This window comes from Myotis lucifugus, unplaced genomic scaffold (genome assembly GCF_000147115.1).
Source record: "Myotis lucifugus unplaced genomic scaffold, Myoluc2.0 scaffold_325, whole genome shotgun sequence".
NCBI lineage: Eukaryota > Metazoa > Chordata > Mammalia > Chiroptera > Vespertilionidae > Myotis > Myotis lucifugus.
In genome coordinates, this window is record NW_005871373.1 from 714,874 (window position 1) to 733,628 (window position 18,755).

Here is an 18,755-nt window from a genome sequence, read left to right on the forward strand (position 1 = left end):
TAAATAAAAATCTTCCTAAAAAGATTCTCCTTTCTCTCCCAACAGCAAAGATGTCACCTACCACCACACTGCACAACCACCAACACGTCACACTAATCCTGGGAGAGGTGTGAGGTGAGAGGAGAATGTGTCTGGGGCCAGAAGGCCAGCATTACAACCCCTATGTACTGAACTCTAAGGAACCATTTCTGTCACCGAGCTCAGGAACTCCTCAAGGTCAAGGACTGTGTAGTGTAACCTTAAAATCTGATAAAGGCCTGGGCCCTCACAAGTTCTCAAAAGCACTTTTTGCAAATTTATTCCCCCCCCCCAAAAAAAACACCTTAACTTGATCTGATATTGCATTAATTATAGAATAGCATTTATATTCATTTCCTATTGCTGGTATATCAAATTAACACAAAGATAGTGGCTTATAACACAAACTTAAGACCCTGTACGTCCAAATGTCAGAAATCCCCCAAATTGAGATGTTGGCATTCCTTCCTGAGGCTCTCGGGGAAAAGCTGTCTTCTCTCCTCTTCCAGCTTCTAGAAGCCCCACATTCCTTGGCTGTGGCCTCCTTCCCCCTCTTTAAAATAGCAACTCTCTGACCCTTTCTGATTACATTTCTTTCTCCAACCATTCTGTCTGGAAAGATTGTCTTCTTTAAAAAAAATTGATTTCAGAGAGAGGAAGGGAGAGGGATAGAAACATCACTGATGAGAATCATTGATTGGCTGTCTCCTGCATGCCCCCTGCTGGGGATTCAGCCCACAACCCAGGCATGTGCCCTGACGGGGAGTGGAACCGTGACCTCCTGGTTCACAGGCTGATGCTCAACCACTGGGCCACACCGGCCAGGCAGATTGTCTTCTTTTAAGGATTCATGCATTTAGACGGGGCCTACCTGGATGGCCCAGGACATTACATAGAAGGAATCATGGTCACGGATTATGTGACTGTGTTTAGGATCAGCGTTTGGACACCTTTGGGAGGCTGTTCCACAGCATCCAAATAAGGAAAGTGGTGGTATGAAGGCCATAGACTGTACTCAGGATATTTCACTCTGTTCACTTCGATTTTGAAAGTTGTAGCAAAGAAGCAGAGCAGCAAGGAAATTTGGAGTTGTGTCGATCTAAGGGATGCTTAAAGGAGCAGGATGTTTGCTTTAGAAGAAAAAAAGACCTATATTTAGGGGAGGCATGGGCGTTGCACTTGTAGGAGGCATGAGATGATTACTTCCTCAAAATATCAGGAAGTCCTGTCATGGGCAATCAGAGGACAGAATAGGGGCAATTAACTTTAGGGAAACAGCTTTTGGCAGATTTAAGGCAGAGCTGTGTGGAAACTACTGATGTCCTAAATCCGACATGCTGGAAATGGCATGGCTTGATGACGTGGGGAGTCTTTTAGAGGAGATTTGGGTATTAGATGAGGGATCAGCTGAGATGAACTCTCAAATTCCATTTAACCTTCACAGTCACTGGTTCTGTGACTTAGAATTCCATTCGTGATCTCTGAGCACCTCCAGTCGCATATAGCTGGAGCTGGCCAAGGCCCCACATCCTTACTGAGGAGTCATCTTACCAAATATATACCCAAAGATGCCAAACAGGAGTGGTGAAGGAAGCCAGTATAATTCAGATGCCTCTTAGAAGATGCAGTGCCTCGTTACTATTGAGAATATAAAAAATATAAAACCACTAGCCATAGGGACAGTACAAGTTTAAAAATGTTATACAAATAGCATATTCAGACATGAAAAGAAAACAAACAAACCATAGAGACAAGGCATGAAGAAAGTGTAGTTCATTGCTATTAGGTGGCTTGTATGACTCATCTTTTGAGGAAATTGAATACTTATAATGAAGAAGGCTAAAGAAAGAGAGGACCAGATCCTTTTGTTCTAATCCAGAAAACATATTTTTGAGAATTCTTTTTCATCAGTCCACTTTGGGGATGATTATTTGAAATGACTTGTATGAGATCTGGGAGCTGCTGTGGAAAATGCTGTTTTTATGTCAATACTATGTGCTGCATAGAAGTACATCTTATTTTATTTTCCATCAGCATTTATCCCCCTCTTTCACCTCTACCCACCCCACTCCTTTCTCCAATCACCACACTGTTGTCTGTGTCCATGAGTTCTTTCTCTTTCTCTTTTGTTCAATCCCTCCATCCACCCCTTAACACCCATTCCCCCAGAGCTGTTTGTCCACTCTCTATCTATGAGTACATTTTAATACTTTAAACGGTTTATGTTACCATATTCTTGGATCTTTTAAGTACACATCTAAATGTCTAGGTTATAAACCTGAACTGTATTCAGTTTTATGTTAGACCATTTGACCCACAAATTATTTTCTATCCCCAAAATATCCAAAATGAATTAAGAAATTAATTACAACTTCAGTTGTATTCAAGAGAAGTCTTTGTGTTTCTTTATAGCTGTTATAGCTCTTCAAAGAGAGTCTTAAGTGTCGTTGGGGTTGTAATGGCCACTCAACACTAAGAGGAGCTTGTCAGACACTTAGGACTGGGCCAATACTGTCAAGGACTGTGCCATTCCATCTTCCTTCCACTCCTATGGATTACCCAGCACCAATAATGACCATTCCAGCTCATGACACCCCTCTCTACAGTCAGGGGAAGGTCAGCTATTTTTTGATTCCCATGGGAGAGAGAGAGCTCCTCAATCAGCTTCCCAAAATAGCTGGCCATTCTCAGCTGCTGGGCTGGAGTCCCTCCAGGGTGAGCAAAGGGAATACAATCCACCGGCTGGTTGTGAGTGAGAAGCCACCAAAACATGAGCTAGGAGAGGCTTCTCAAGACGATTCTGCCTTCTCAGAAATCTTTATTCTTTTTTTTGTTGAGCAGCTAGGTGTTTGCCATTTTTAAATTTCTTGTTTTGTTTAAAGGGAAACCAGTGAGTTGAAAATGAGACTAAACATCGCCATCTTCTTTGGGGCTCTCTTTGGTGCTTTAGGGGTTTTACTCTTTTTGGTGGCATTTGGATCGGACTATTGGCTTCTTGTGACCGAAGTGGGGAAGTGTTCAGGTGAACAGAATGTGCGTTTCTTTTTCCAACTATTCGTGTATTTGGTGAGGATAGCCTTTTGATTTCTCTTGAAATCGGAGAATAGTAGGGAAGTGTCTATTTCTTCATAGAAGAGATGTGTAGAAAAGAAAGCTACTGACCATCATTATTGAAATGAAATTTATTGTTTACAAAGTTCCCTGGACGTGAGAATTCAGATTGTGTTCCTTGTGTCCCGTTTGTGTTCTGTGCAGATAGAGAACGTGACTTTCCACCACGAGGGGTTCTTCTGGAGATGCTGGTTCAATGGGATTGCGGAAGAAAACCAGCCGGATCTCTGGAAGTTCTGGTACGGTAAGTGCGCTTTTGTTTTACCTTCTCCTTTGTCTTTAAAATGAAAACGAGCAGCTTCTTATTTAGTACATACATGTCATTAACAAAATAGGATTGGATTCTTAGTTGTAGAATTTCAATAGGTATCTTCAAAAGGTTCAGTAGGAAGAAATGGCTATAGCAATCATTATTTTATTCCAACATATAAATAGTTTAGATCTTTATCTGCTGTTCCCTTGTTCATATTTATAATACACCAACCCTAACTAACAAAGAGGTATCATTTATAGTATTTTTGAGTGTCCTTTGTTATATTGCAGATAAAAGTCTTTCTTTTTAAAAATATCCAGAAGTAGAAATGTATTCTTTTAAAAGTTAAAAAAACCTCTTTTTAAATAATGAAACTTAATTACCACCTCTGGCAGATGAAAGTTTGCTCAATTTGGGCTTCAACCAGTTTTGTGGGCAATAGCAAGAAATGCCTTATTTTTGATGTTTGAATTCTCTCATAAAAACGTTAAGGTTTTTTTTGAAGTTGAGCAGCCTCTTAAAAACGTGATGCATTCTTTCAACTTTATTCCTTATATTGTATTAATCTTCAAAAATAAATTTACTGAAAACAGTTAGCCTTTATCTTATTGCATCAAACAAAGAAAAGAACTGTCTATTACCCTAAAGCTTATTGTGGGTTGAAATTATTAGTCTCCTTATGAAATATTACTGTGATAAACCCAAGTATGATATTTACACAAGATGATGGAATAGATAATAAAAATATGTGGAAGACTTAAGCAAGCTGATAGCAAGTCAGCATATGTAAAAGGAACAGCATGGGTAAATGGCATTTTGAGAGAAAGATTTGATAGACTATCTTATAGTCATGTCAGGGAGGAAAATAAGCATGCAGTGTGTCAAAAATTATTTAGACTGCAGTCAAATGGAGCGCATAAGACTGTGCAAGAAGAAGATTTTGCCAAGGACTTAGAGAAAGGAAGAGTATTCCACCCCCTCCCCCCTTAAAATGTACACAATGAAGTCTTCAAGTTTTCAAGCATAAAAGTTCTTTCTTGTGGTTTCTTCAAATGCTAGAAATGTATTTGAATTATTAAGTCACGTGATCTATTATTTCCATCTTTTCCCTAGAAACAAGTTATAGAATAAATTTTATATTGATTGGAACTGATCAAGGTTAAATCTAAGCTTTTTAGACTTTCATAACAAGTATTTTTTTAAACAACTATGTGCTAGGCATTATGTTAGGAACTGAAGATATGGCCCTGAAAATAAGTGAGCGGTAGTGCCTTTGACTTTAAGGTGATACAAGAAAGGCCTTGTCTGCATTGAATTATGTCGTGGGTCAGATGCTTGGGGTGCGTCCAGGCTCCAGGTTCCTTGTTCTTCTTTATATGAGATTTTTAGGAAGTCTCCCCGTTCACTCAGCAGTTCTCTGACTTTGTTGATCTCCCTACAGTTTTATTTAGCTGATATAACCCCAGACTCCCTATGTATCTTCTTTAGGAACGGTGCTCACTCAGGTGCTCAATACCATACCATTGTTCTGCTCTCCTTCCTAGGCAATCAGCCGGCATCCAAGACCTGCACACATGCTTACCTGTCGCCATACCCTTTCATGAGAGGCGAGCACAATGCCACCGCCTATGACTCTGCCGTCGGTAAGTACCTCTATCCACAGAGTGTCTTGGTGAAGACATGCTGCCTGGCGGATGCCACCACAGTGTTGTTGTGGGCTGTTACACATAATTTAACACCTTTGCATACAGAAGAATAGGATAGCATTTTTAACACTGTTTATAACCCTAATAGAATATAACGTTGGTCTAAAAGTTAAGCTACTATAATTTACTTGCCACTTATAAAGATAACTTTCTAAAAGTATGTTTTCTGGTATGGAAATAGTAATGTTTGTTAGGAAGAACTGTTTTGTAAGGGTTTGACTGAACTCTACAACAGAAAAAAAGAAAAAACTGTAGTGTGCACTCTGCTTTTAGAGCATTTTTTTTTTTGCAATTGCTACACACAAGAATCTGATTTTGTTACTGTATTCCTGCAAGGTGAATGCACTTGGTTACGTGTGACACCTGGAATAGCCAGGTGTCATTAACTGGGAGTTATGATCATCTAGCCTTGTGTGTGTGTGTGTTTTCATACTATTTGTTATATCAAAAGTAGATGAACATAGACTCTATGGAAAGTACATAATATGTAGTATGTAAATCTAGTTTTATAGAAAGTACATAAGCTCAATATGTCAACTTTATTCTCAGCTGGTTTCAAGTTTTAAATAAAGAGTGCTCATCCCAATCTTTACAAAAATGAAGGGTTGGTAGGTCATTTCAGAGAGAGCTTGTGGAACCAAAACCAGGAGCTCTTAACACTGTGACTAAGGATTGAAGTTCTCCATATGTAACTGTCACTCAAGAATACTGTGTTTTCCCGAGGAGATAAAAGATTTAATTGCTAATATCCATGACTCATGATGTTGGAAAATAAATAAATGTCTCTCAAGTTAAAAAACAAACAAACCAAAAACAAAAACTAAGAGTTGGTACAGAACTTGATAATGTCATAAAAAGAGCCAAAAATATTTGTTTTTCAAAGAGAATACATAATATATTTAATATTCTGAATAAACAAATATTAGTCAAGATTCTCTAGAGCAGCGGGTCTCAACCTGTGGGTCGCGACCCCTTTGGCGGTCCAACGACCCTTTCACAGGGGTCACCTAAGACCATCCTGCATATTAGATATTTATATTACGATTCATAACAGTAGCAACATTACAATTATGAAGTAGCAACGAAAATAATTTTATGGTTGGGTCACAACATGAGGAACTGTATTTAAAGGGCCAGAAGTTTGAGAACCACTGCAGAGAGTCCTAGCCGGTTTTGCTCAGTGGATAGAGCATCAGCCTGCGGACCGAAGGGTACCAAGTTTGATTTTGGTCAAGGGCAGGTACCTCGGTTGCAGGCTCCTCCCTGGCCTGGGCCCTGGTCAGGGCTCATGCAGGAGGCAACCAATTGATGTGTTTCTCTCACATCAATATTTCTCTTCCTCTCTCTTCCACTCTCTCTAAAAATCAATGGAAAAATATCCTCAGGTGAGGATTTAAAAAAAGAAAAGATTCTCCAGAGAATCAATATAAGAAAGAGATATTGAGGAAGGGACTTTAAGGACTTGGCTTATGCCATTGTAGATGGTGGCAAATCTGAAATCTGTAGGGCAAGCCGTAGGCTTGGAGAGTCAGATGAGTCAGTATTGCTGTCTTCAGTCTGAAGGCTGGAAACTCTGGTAAAATTTCTGTTTCAGCATTGAAGAGAATTTCTTCTTCAGAAAACCTCAGTCCTTGTTCTTAAAGCCTTCAACTGATTGGATGAGGCCCACCCTCATTATGGAGGATAATCTGCTTTACTTGTAGTCTACTGATTATAAATGGTAATCATATCTAGCTAGCACCTTTACAGCAACATCTAAACGAGTGTTTGACCAAACAACTGGGCATCATAGTCTAACCAAGATGACACATAAAATTAACCATCACAGAACTTCCATTATTCATCTATTTTTTATCTTTCTATAAAATTATGTATTTCCATACATTGTAATTTTTTTACAGTTTGTCAAAGGTTGTAGCATTTGGTGTTATCACAATATTAACATGACATTTTATGGAGTGGAGTGGGGTCTACATAAGAAAAGAGGCGAACTGGTCCACAGCTGTGCTTGTCCACCACGGTTGCTGGCCACAATATAGTTGAAAGGATTGTGACTGTTGGTCTAGCAAATGTGTGTGGCGTGGATACTCTTTCCCATTAAAAACTGCATGAGGTGCCTGGCCAGTGTGGCTCAGAGGGTTGGGCCTTGTCCTGTGAACCAAAAGATTGCCAGTTCAATTCCTGGTCAGGGCACATGCCCAGGTTATGGCCTGATCCCGGGTAGGGGTCGTGCAGGAGGTAGCTGAATGATGTTTCACTCTCACGTTGACTTTTCTCTTTCTCTCCCTCTTCCTTCTGGTCTCTCTAAAAAACAAACAAACAAAAACTGCATGAGGAATCTCATTCACATTTGTTGGAACCTCCTGCATCCTGTGTTATGTGGACCTTCTCACTGCTAAGAGAAGAGATGACGTAGAAAGGAGTAGAGTAAACCATTTTAAGTTACAAAAAGTTACAAAAAAGGCATTCCTTTCCCGACATTCTTACTTTTATTAAATAAACTAAGAAATAGTATTGGGTTGGTTTTCCAGAACATTATCTATTTGCACAAATAATTAGTATTGTTATTGTTGATATTTATATGTTGAGCTCCTGAGATGAGGTAGTATTGTAGGCATTATGTTTTAAAGTGAATCTACATAATTGAAAAGTCTGCCCCTTCAGAAGATAGTGGAGAACTTGAAAAACAGGTGACATAATCCATGCATAATAATTATGATGGAGATGGATAGTAAATGCATGTCAAAGTAATTATACTGCAATTACAATTAGAATTATTATGTAGCACTGCATATAATTACTGTGTCATTTTTTGGATCTAGTAACAAAACCATATTCCAATTTTTTAAAAAAATATCAAACTCCTCTTTGGCTCATTCACTTTAAGCAATTTTATCAAATACTTTCAGTAAAAAATGACTGAGATGGGAAGAGGTATGTCCTACAACTGAGACAGTATAATCACATATCATTTATCTTCATTATATCATTCAATATCTGACATCATATTTGGGTGATTTTTTATTAATTTCTTTATCCAAGATAAGGGCATGGATTTCATGAGGTTTCTACCTGCCTGCAAGAAGGGGTTCCCAGTCCCCGGGTCTTCACTGGACCTTCGTGTGCTTTATAACATCAGGCATTATACATGACCGTTTATCATTTGTAAAATCTGATCTATCCTATCTGGCAAATTATTGGTGAAATGGCCTTGTATTCTCCTGAGTTTTTACAGTTATAGTTAGCCAAACTGAAATCACTGAACACAATATAGGGGTGTATGATTTTTCTGGAAGGACTGCTTTAGAATCATTGGAGCTACTGATGAAGTTCTTCTATTTCCGAATATGGAGACTAAGACTGATTCAGAGAAACCACGTGACTATCTTGACAGCTGATCATTGCCAGAGCTGATCAAAGGTTCACGTGTCTGGACTTTGTATACTGGTAATCTTAGAAGCCATAGTGAATAAAAAGGCTAATTTTAATGCTTAACATTTTAAGTGTAAGTCTTTTAGTTTCATCTCAATGAAAGAATACATTAAACTCATGTTGGTTTTCCCTACCTTCCTCTCTGATCCTGACCTGTGTATAATCAAGTCTAATTCAGTGTTTCCTTTATTTTTTAATATCAAATATATTAACTAAAATTCATTTATGCTCAAATCTATTTATTTGAATGGCTGCCCAAGCCTACAGGGAGTGATCTAATTCTAAGTATTGTGTTTGAGGTAGGATTGTGTACTTGGAAGTCCGTTAGACAATTCCATTGCCTTTGATATCTGTCCAAATTTAGATTTTCTGATTTGTCTCATGCTTAAACTCAGTCACAGTTCATTTATCTAGTTTCATTTGATAATGGTGTGATGAACATAGATGCATTTTTTAGATAACTCAACCCCTGAATGAACTAATCATTTCTTTTGGATGTCCCCCTCCCCCTGCCCTGCCCCACCCCAACCTTTGACCACACCTCCACAACAGTCCTCGTTACACTTAACTTAATTTTGTTGTTAACCTCAGTTTCCTCCTTACCTATTGCAATCCCAAAGGCACAGACTGTAATCTCACATTTATATTCCCAGAAATTAATATAGTGCCTGGTGCTTAGTAGACGCTTAAATACTTGAAAAAAATGACAATGCAAAAATTACAGATAGTATTTTCAGCAGTTAACTATTTTGATTTTATTTTTTGAAGTGGAACATTTTAAAAACTAATTTCATTCTTGGCTTTTCTCTTGAGCAGAATATATTGGACCTAGTTTCATCTTTTCGTGCTGAGTTGGAACACACACGCAGGCTGGCCACCGTAACCTTGAGCTCCTCAGAAGCAGTGTTCATCCTCCTGCCCAAGGCCTTCGTGTGCCAGCCCTTCCCCCAAGTACCATTGCTCTCGTTGACCCTTCATTTCTCTAACAACGCAGGTTTGTCCTTAGTTTTCTAAGGAAGCCTTCCTTGCCAGCAGCCTCTACCCACTAATACTTGTACTAGACCAGTTCTCCTTTATAAAACTTATCTTTTATTTTGATCATTCATAGCACAAGTTTTAATTATTTATTGTGTAATTATTTTGTTCATTTATTTTCTTCTCAATTTAACTCTAAGCTCCTCTAAGCTCCTATAGCAAAGTCTTATGTTTGGCTCACCATTCTATCCAGTGAAGGCTGCATATTTTTGTAGAGTGACTATTTCTTGGGAGTCTTCATTACTATACTGTACTGTGGAACTAGTAGTAATACCCTAAGTCAGTGGTCGGCAAACTGCGGCTCGCGAGCCACATGTGGCTCTTTGGCCTCTTGAGTGTGGCTTTTCCACAAAATACCACGTGCGGGAGCGCATGTACAGTGCGAAGTTGACTTAAAACTGTAAGTAAAGTTTATTAAGTTAATTTTAGGGAACATTGGGGAGTGAAAGAAGATGTAGTGTCGAGGATTGAGAAAGGTATGTTGAGATGGTTTGGACATATAGAGAGGATGAAAGAAAGGAGATAGACGAAACAAGTATACAAGATGAGTGTGGATGGGAGAGTTGGAAGGGGTTGACCTCAGTGAATGTACCTCAATCAGATTGAGGACGTTTTTAGCAAAGGCCAGCTTAGGAGTACCCTAATTAAGTTAATAACAATGTACCTACCTATATAGATTAAGTTTAAAAAATTTGGCTCTCAAAAGAAATTTCAATCGTTGTACTGTTGATATTTGGCTCTGTTGACTAATGAGTTTGCCAACCACTGCCCTAAGTAACTATTGAAATATGCGGGGATTTTAAAAAACTTTACTAAATGGACCTCAGTGATTCTTCAAATTTTTTATTCATATGGTTTTAATTTTAATGTCTCCCAAGTTGTTTTCATATGTCAGCTTGCCCTTTGCTTCTATTGTCAGTGTTTATTTATTTACTATTCTCCCTGGTCTTCTTTTCCTTCACTCTTAAGCAATAAGTGTAGGGTGAAGTGAATAATGTGAGACTAGAATCAGGAAGGCAGCTAGGCAAGATATTTGTCAGCAACACAGTAAGCTGTAAGCAAGAGAAAACAGACAAAAGCTACAATATAAGGACTGCTTTTCTCCCACAACAAGTTCAGAGCAGCTGCCATAACGATACTGTCAGGGACCCAGGCCCTTTCAGCCTTTTCTCCCACCGTCCTCGGCAGGTGGACCGCCATCGTCATGTTCTTCCACTCAGAAGAGCAGCAGTGACCCTAGAGCCCTCCAGCAGAGTTCTGCCAACGCTTTCTTTTTTCCAATCCCTTTGTGGTTTTTCCCTTTATTAATTAAGGCATTCCATATGTGTCCTTATCCCCCCAATGCTTCTTCATCAGGGCGCTGTCCCATGGTCTGTTAAGCTGGGGCGTGGACTTGGCTTGCTAGCCGCTAGAGTAGGGCAGGAAAGAGCGCAGGTCTGGGAGGAGTGAGCGCATCCTCCTCAGGGGACTCTATCAGAGCTCCAACGAGGGCGGGACAGCAAAGGCCAACATAAACGAATGCACCTAAATGATACGTAAAGAGTAAATGTACAAAACTTAATAGCTAACCAATAGAAACCTGGAGGAATTTTGGATGGTAAAGAAATTTCCTTTTGAAGAAGGTGTAATTCAGTTTAAACAATATACAATTAAAGGTAATATCCTCACTTTCCAAGCAATAAATATTATTTTAGTGTATTTCTTTTTATAGGCATATTGTATATAGTTTTAATCATTGGGAATACAAACATATATCTCACTTTTCTATTTTTAAGATAGCACACATTTCTCCATGTTTTTACCTAACAGTTTCTTATATTTTAAATGTTAGATGCTACCTCCATATTAAAAATAATTACATGCATGCAACATTTTTCATAATCTGTATTAATTGTTTGGATGGTATATTTCCGGAAGTGTGAATGCTGAATCAGGAGACGGAGTGGGTTTGTTGTTGTCGGTACTGTGCTACACTAGCAGCTGGTTTGCCAAGGGGCACAGAACTGTGGGTGACTTCAACTAAGCGATTTGTAAGGAGGACAGAGCATGAGACAAGAGGCCGAGGATGCTTTGAGTGGAAGATGAAGATACTTTTGGATTTCGATATATTCAATTTGGGTTGATGGTGGAACACGAGCTTGAAATAATTTAGCAAGTAGCTTGATGTGCACATTTCCTGAGAGACATTAATTAGCACAGCAGATACTGGTGAGGAATTTCAGGAGTGGTTTCTGACATCAGATATAATCTTTAAGAAAAATAATAGGAAAGAACGCAGTGAAATGTCAACAGTTCTTAGTGGGAGAAGGAAAGAAAGAAGGTGGCCCCCGAAGAGGAAGAGAATGAAGCTTGAGAAGCAGGCTGGTGCGCTGTCAGAGGGGCTGCTGGAGGGGGCAGTCTTGGGAAGGAGATGCTGTCCTCAGTGCCAAATGCACGTGAATGGAGATCAGAACAGAATGATCAGGCAAAAGTTCGGTGGCCCCTGATGGCTCCTCCCACCAAAGGCTCAGCCATGGAGGCCCACGACCTTCCACTCATGGGCATCACAACCCACATGCCCTGCTGGTGGCCTGAGACTTCCAGACCCTCCGCTCTGTGTCCCACTCCTGCTCACTGCCAGTTCCTTGGACTGGACGGAGGGCCTGCCGTCTTTCTTAGTAACGCCCTTCCTCCCCAGGAAGCCATTCCATTTTCCTGCACACTCTGTTGCTGAGGACCCTCCCGAGAGCCAAGCCCTGCCCCCGGCGTCCTCTTCCTTCTCTTCTCCCAAGAGCAGAGGTCAGAAAGCAGTGACCTTAAGGGGCAGAGCCACAGAATGCTGGGAATGTGAAACCTCACACTGGGGCGCTCAGGGACTGGGCAGTGAGAAATGTGAGACCTTAGCAATTAGTCAACATTTGAACTTGGAATAGCTACCGAAAGAGCACAGCAGTACAGAGTGAAAGTCCTTATAGAATCATCACATACGCACACATACACATCTTGCTCTACTGTGCAAGGCACAATAAGATCAAATAGAAAAATGAAACATAAAACTACACAGTTTTGAACTGCACAGAAATGAATTAAAATTTGAGCCTAAAATTAATATAAATATGTAAATAATTGAGGAGACATATCTAATTACACTGGGGTAGCTGGGTGTACTTTACTCCACTCAGCTTTAGTAGAGTAAGACATACCTTGCAATCTGTAATGGAAAATACATTTCAGTCTTTTTCTGGGGGGTCAGAAATGTCAAGTACCTAGACATTTAGAAATGCCATACCACCCACTTAATCTCCTCCTGCTCGTCAGACATTCGGGTCACATGGCCACGGCCACGGACACACCAGTCAGAAGCCTGGTCCCAGCGCAGGCTTCTCGCCTCCAGGCTGGAGCGTTCGCCCGCTTCCCAGGGCTGCAGTTCACGAGGGCACAGCTGGCTTTTCAGTCAGTCCCAACATCAAAGCTGTGGTTAAACATCAGTTATTCAGAGGCAGTTATTTTGTGTTTTCTACAATTTATTCACGGGCATCTAAGGATTGGTTGGCAGTTTATGTAACAACCTCCCAATAAAGGAGACGCTCGCCTTCTGTAAACAAGGCTGCGTGCTCACTTAGGACGGTGCGGACTGCCTTCCTTCATGGAAGACGGGCCCAGCCTCTGTCTGTCTGTGAAGGCGATGGCCAGCTCAGCAGAAACATCTCCCCTAGTGATAGGGCACCTCTTGGTGCTCCAGACCAGGTTCCTCAGCCTCGGCAGTAGTGATATTTGGGGCCATGTCATTATGTGCGTGGGACTGTCCTGGGCCCCGTAGGTTGGTTAGCAGCATCCCTGGCCTCTCTACTCACTAGATGCCAGTAGCACCCCTTAATCATGACAATCAAAATGTCTCCAAACATTGCCAAATGTCCTGGGGCGAGTGGGCACAAATTACCTCTGATGAGAACTACTCGGGCATTCTAGACTTTTACTCCTAGCACTTCTGACCCAGGGCCCAAGCTCTTCCTCAGAATTACTGGTATACTTCCACTGCCTCCACTCTGTGCTCAGCTCTAGTTCTGGACAACAAAACACCTAGATAATGGGTTAGTTTCCTTCTGCCTTTTTTTCATGCAGAATATCCAAACCATAAAGGAGAGGCCTAAGCCTCTCTTTTCTTTAAATATTATTGCCCCTGCTCCAAGCTCTGGATCTTTTTTAGAGGAGAGTATTAATTAAATGAAATGAAAAAAATATTGAATACCACTCTTACTGGGCGCTTCAGTGTCAGCCCTAAATTCTTGCCCTCATCGAATTTTCATTATAGTGGGGAGACAGAAAATAAAATGTCAGTCAAATCCTTGCAGAGAAATAGGAAAGAATGGAGTGTGTGTGGAGAAGGTGCCAGTTTTAAGTAGGGTGACTAAGGCAACCTCATGGAGAAGACGCTGTCCATTTGTGGCTGGCTGGCCCTGGGTTAAATGGGTGCTGCCATCCAGCTAAGCGAGCGATTTTCAACCTGTGTGCCACAAAGATTTTTAAAACATGCAATTCCTGACTATGTAGTCGAGGCACTGACCTCTTTTCCTTTAGATTGTCAAATTTAGAAAAATAACAACAGCCAATGCATCAATAGCTGTCGTGTGTGAATGAGTGAAAAATTACACCCTCTTTTTGTTCAGATGGGCAAAAACCACATTTTTTGGTGTGCTGCAGTTTTAGGCATTAGTTTATGTGCCATGAGATGAAAAGGGTTGAAAATAGGTGGGCTGAGCCGTCCCAGTTCCCCGGTTTCTCCTCTGGGACTAGACGGGCGCGGTGGGAGTGCTGAGCACAGGCCCCGGAGCCCTGGGAGGCTTCGGGGGGGCTGTGAGCCCGTCTAGTCCGGCGTCTGTACTGCGACCTGGAGCCATGGCCTGGCCTGGCTTCCTGAGCTCCGGGAAGTTCGCTGCACTCATTTGTGGAAGGAAGATGAGTATAGTCTCAATCTCACCCAGTTGTTAAAATGAAAAGAGATAATAATGCAAAGGCTTAGCAGAGCGGTGGCCGTGCAGTTGGTGTCCAGTAAGTGTCAGCTATTTTTAGGACAGTGCACCGATTTAGAGCACTGAAAGTAAGCTGTGCTCAGGGCACTCGGATTCATCATGGCTTCTCCCTGGTGAATGCTTCCTGCTCTGTGAAGTGTGTGTGTGTGTGTGTGTGTGTGTGTGTGTGTGTGTGTGTGAGTGATATCAAGTATTTGGCAAAAATGAAGGACTTCAAAAATCATGTTCATTATCATGATCATGATCATCACCACCCTAGTACAAGATAGTTAACATTACCCTCTGTACTGGCCAAGATTTACCACTGTTTATCTGGTAATATTGATTAAAATTTATTCAATAAACATTTACTGAACACATACTATGTGCCAGACACTTTTCTAGGTTTTGGGGACCAGCAAGGAGCAAAAGGGAAGGACGACTCTGTGCTGTGGAGCTGACATTGAGTGAGAGGAGAGAGACAGAGCAACATAAAATTAGTTAGTACGTGGGAAATGACTAGTGCTCTGCTGAAACAAGAAACATGGACCGAGGTGGAGACTCAGGGCCTGGGGTGGCATGAGAGGGGCGAGAGAGCCCCTTAATGTGCTCAGAGGGACGCATGCCTGTGAGGAAGAAACGTCTGAGTGGAGACGTGGAGGCGAGGGAGCGAGCCATCTGGTGTCCAGGAGAGGAGTGTTCCCAAGAGGGAGACCAGAGGCCAGGCCTGGAGGCCGGGACACCTGAGGTGTGCAAAGAGCAGAGAGAAGTCTGTGCAGCAGAAGAGTGAGCGAGGATGGAGCAGAGGAGATGGTTATAGAGACAGGTGCCAGCAGAGGTGGGCCAGTGTAGGGACCGCTCTTACCTGGAGAGGGATTGAGAGGGGGGCTGTGAGGAGAGACCCGATGTATATGGTACACGAATCTTCGCAGGCTATAGAGAGGCAAGGGTGGGATCAGGGAGCCCAGGAGGTCAGCTTTACCTTAGGTGACTAAGGTAAGGATATCAGAATGGGGACATTTGTCTGATTCTGGAATGTGTGTTGTTTTTTATTATTATTATTATTTAACAACTAGTAAGGAAATAATCAAATGGACAACACCTGTAACACGAGATAACAAAACAAAAACAAAAACTCCTCTGTCCTGGCTATTATATACCTTACCATATCAGTCCTAGATTCCATTTATGTCCTACTTTGTTCGAAACTGTTTTGTTATAGGCATTTTCAACATTTATAGGAATGCAGAAATGAGTATAGTCAACCCATGTATTGTCATCATCCGGTTTCAATAATTATCCACATATTTTATAAGTAAATTTCACTGCTGTGAGTTGGAGAGTTCTTTATATATTCTAGCTGAGTCATTACTAGATATATGGTTTCCAAATATTTTCTCCCACTCTGCAACTTGTATTTTCATCACCCTAAGGTCTTTCATATAATAAAAGTTGTAAATTTTGTTCAAGTCCAATTTATGGAATTTTATGAATCAGACCTTTGGTCTCTTATCTGCAGGACCAAGCCTCAGGGCCTGCAGATTTTCTCCTGTTTTCTTCCAAAAGTCTTATAGCTTGATATTTTAGATTTAAATCTATGAACCATTTTGAGTTGCTTTTTGTATAAGGTATGACATATTATTTTTCAAATGTTCATCCCATTGCTCTAGCCTTATTTGTTGAAGAAACAATCTTTTCTCCATTGAATTGCTGTGCACCTATGTCAAAATATTGTTGGTCATAATTGTGTGGGACTATTTATGGATTATGTATTCTGTTCCTTTGACCTATGTGTCTGTCCCACTGCCAAGCCCACACCATCTGGATCACTTTAGCTGTATGTCCTGAAATTGGGTTGAATGATTTATCCCACAAGGTTTCTCTCTTTTAAAATTATTCTAATTATTCTAGATCCTTTCTTTTCCATATAAATTTTAGAGTAGTCTTGTTTATATCTTGAAATTTTTCTTGGATTATAGAATTATTTGTATATCAATTTGGGGGGGAATTAATATTTTTATTATGTTGAGTCTTCCAATCCGTGAATGTAATATAGCTTTCAGTTTATTTAGATCTTAGTTATTTTCTTTCATTAGCATTTTGTAGTTTTTAACACACAAGGCTTAATGTGCTTTGTTAGATTTACATCCAGGTATCTCATTTTTGACCAATTATAATTGGTATTGTTGTTTTTTTGTTTTGTTTTGTTATAAAGTCTTTATTTTTATGTCTTTTTCCTTTTTTTTAGTTAATCCTCACCTGAAAATATTTTACCATTGATTTTTAGAGAGAGTGGAAAGGAGAGGGAGAGACAGAGAAAAATACTGATGTGAGAGAGACACATCAGTTGGTTGTCTCCTGCATGCACCCCAACCAGGGCCAGAGAACCTGCAACCAAGGTACTTGCCCTTGATTGGAATCGAACCTGGGACCCTCCAGTCCACAGGCTGATGCTCTATATACTGAGCCAAACCCTCTAGGGCTGGTATTGTATTTTTAATTGTGGTTTGCATGTGTTTATTGGAGCTAGAAATATAATTGATTTTTATCTTGTATTCTGAGACCTTGCTGAATTCACTTGGTAGTTCTAGGAAGTTTGTGTTTATTTTATTTTTGTAGATTACTTGGGATTTTCTGCATAGATAGTCATGCCATTGGCATATGGGGCTAGTTTTATTTCTTCCTTGCTTTTTTTAACATGCCTTTTATTTTATTTTCTTGTTATAATGCACTAGGTGTAACTTCCAGTGCCATTTTGAGTAGCAGCTGTGAGAACAAACATCCTTGCCTTGTTTCTGGTCTTCAAAATCACTCAGTCCTTTTTTTCATTAAGTAGGTTGTTTGTTGTAGGATTTTTACAGATTTTTAAATTAAGTTGAAGAGGTTTCCCTCTAGTTTCCTGTGAGGTTTTGTTATGAATATATGTTGACTTTTGTTAAATGTTTTTCTGCATCAATTGATATATGATCATAAGATGATTTTTCTTTAGCATATTAATATTGTATACGACATTTATTGATTTTCAAATATTAAAGCTGCGATTTATCCCTGGAATAAATCTCACATGGTCATGATGTATAATTCTTTTTATACATTGCTGAATTCTATTTGTTTATTTTTGTTAAGAATTTTTGCATCTGTATTTATGAGGGATATTGGTCTGTATTTTTTCTTTTTTGTACTATCTTTGGGTCTGGTATCAGAGTGATACTGGTTTTATAAAGTGAATTGGGAAGTGTGGAAACCATGCCAGAGTCGCCGGATAGTCAAAGCAATGGAGTGTGAAAGGCCTTGTTGGTGGTACTCTGGATGGCCAAGGCCACTCTGAACATGGGACTCTTAATCAATGTTCAAGTCTAAGATGCAATACACAGGTGCAAGGACACAATGATCGCACTGTACACTGTGCCCTTCTATAACCCAAATGATTGATGTCACTGTTGGCAACTGGCCTCTTTTGTGTAAGTGGTATAATATGTTACTGACCAGCTACCATGTGAAGCTATTATGTGGGGAAAATTCAGGGAGAGGTAAGAGAGGCTGGAGAAGCTACTGGGGCTGTAGCTCTAAGGGAGGACTCAGGTGCTGCTGCTATGTGAAGCGGTAGGTCCAGAGGCAGCATGCAGCTGCTCAGATAATGGCTGTGGGTACAGAGACGGCTACTGCTTGATGGGAAAGATGTATTCTTTTATTACCCTGTGTGTGGCTACCCGTATGGGACTTTGCTGTCAAGGATTGTTTTGTCTGATGGCTATATGGCCACTGGCTTCTGCAATAAAGGATTTCTTTTATACACCCACAGCTTCTCATGGCTTCTCCATCTACCACCCAGTGTCCAAAGAAGTCCAACCCCTGGCAGAGGGGCTCAGCTCCCACAGTTAGTGCAATGGGCAGGGTTTGAGAAGGAATCTGTCCTAACAGTTGGTGTAGTCGAGCAGAATTCAGAAGAATATAGGACTCAGAGCACCTGTGCTCTGGTAGTGCTCTGACAGGAAGTTTCCTCTTTTCTTCTATTTTCAGGAAGGTGCTAATTCTTCTTTAAATGTAAATGTCTGTTGGAATATACCAGTGAAACCATCTGGGCCAGGAGATTTAACTTTCAGGGACTTTAAAATTATAAATTCAATGTCCTCAATAGTTACAGGGCTTTTAAAACTATGCATTTAATATTAAGTGAGTTGTGTAGGTCTAAGGGAGGACTCAGGTGCTGCT

The 18,755-nt window shown here is 40.5% G+C and overlaps 1 protein-coding gene and 1 non-coding gene across 3 annotated transcripts in view; both read left to right on the forward strand.

Moving 5' to 3' along the window:
• The first annotated feature begins 2,747 nt into the window (after window positions 1–2,747).
• The window catches only part of TMEM182 (transmembrane protein 182), a 60,886-nt gene continuing 44,878 nt past the window's right edge, over window positions 2,748–18,755 (forward strand). For both annotated transcript variants that reach the window (XM_006100691.3, XM_023764276.1), the window contains exons 1-3: window positions 2,748–3,051; window positions 3,274–3,373; window positions 4,927–5,025. In XM_006100691.3, coding sequence (XP_006100753.1) covers window positions 2,920–3,051; window positions 3,274–3,373; window positions 4,927–5,025 — 331 coding nt within the window. In that variant the 5' untranslated portion in view covers window positions 2,748–2,919. The remainder of the gene's footprint in view (window positions 3,052–3,273; window positions 3,374–4,926; window positions 5,026–18,755) is intronic.
• Window positions 5,699–5,822, forward strand: LOC111828296. The gene has a single exon (XR_002832115.1). It is a non-coding gene; the product is annotated as a small nucleolar RNA SNORA25 (small nucleolar RNA).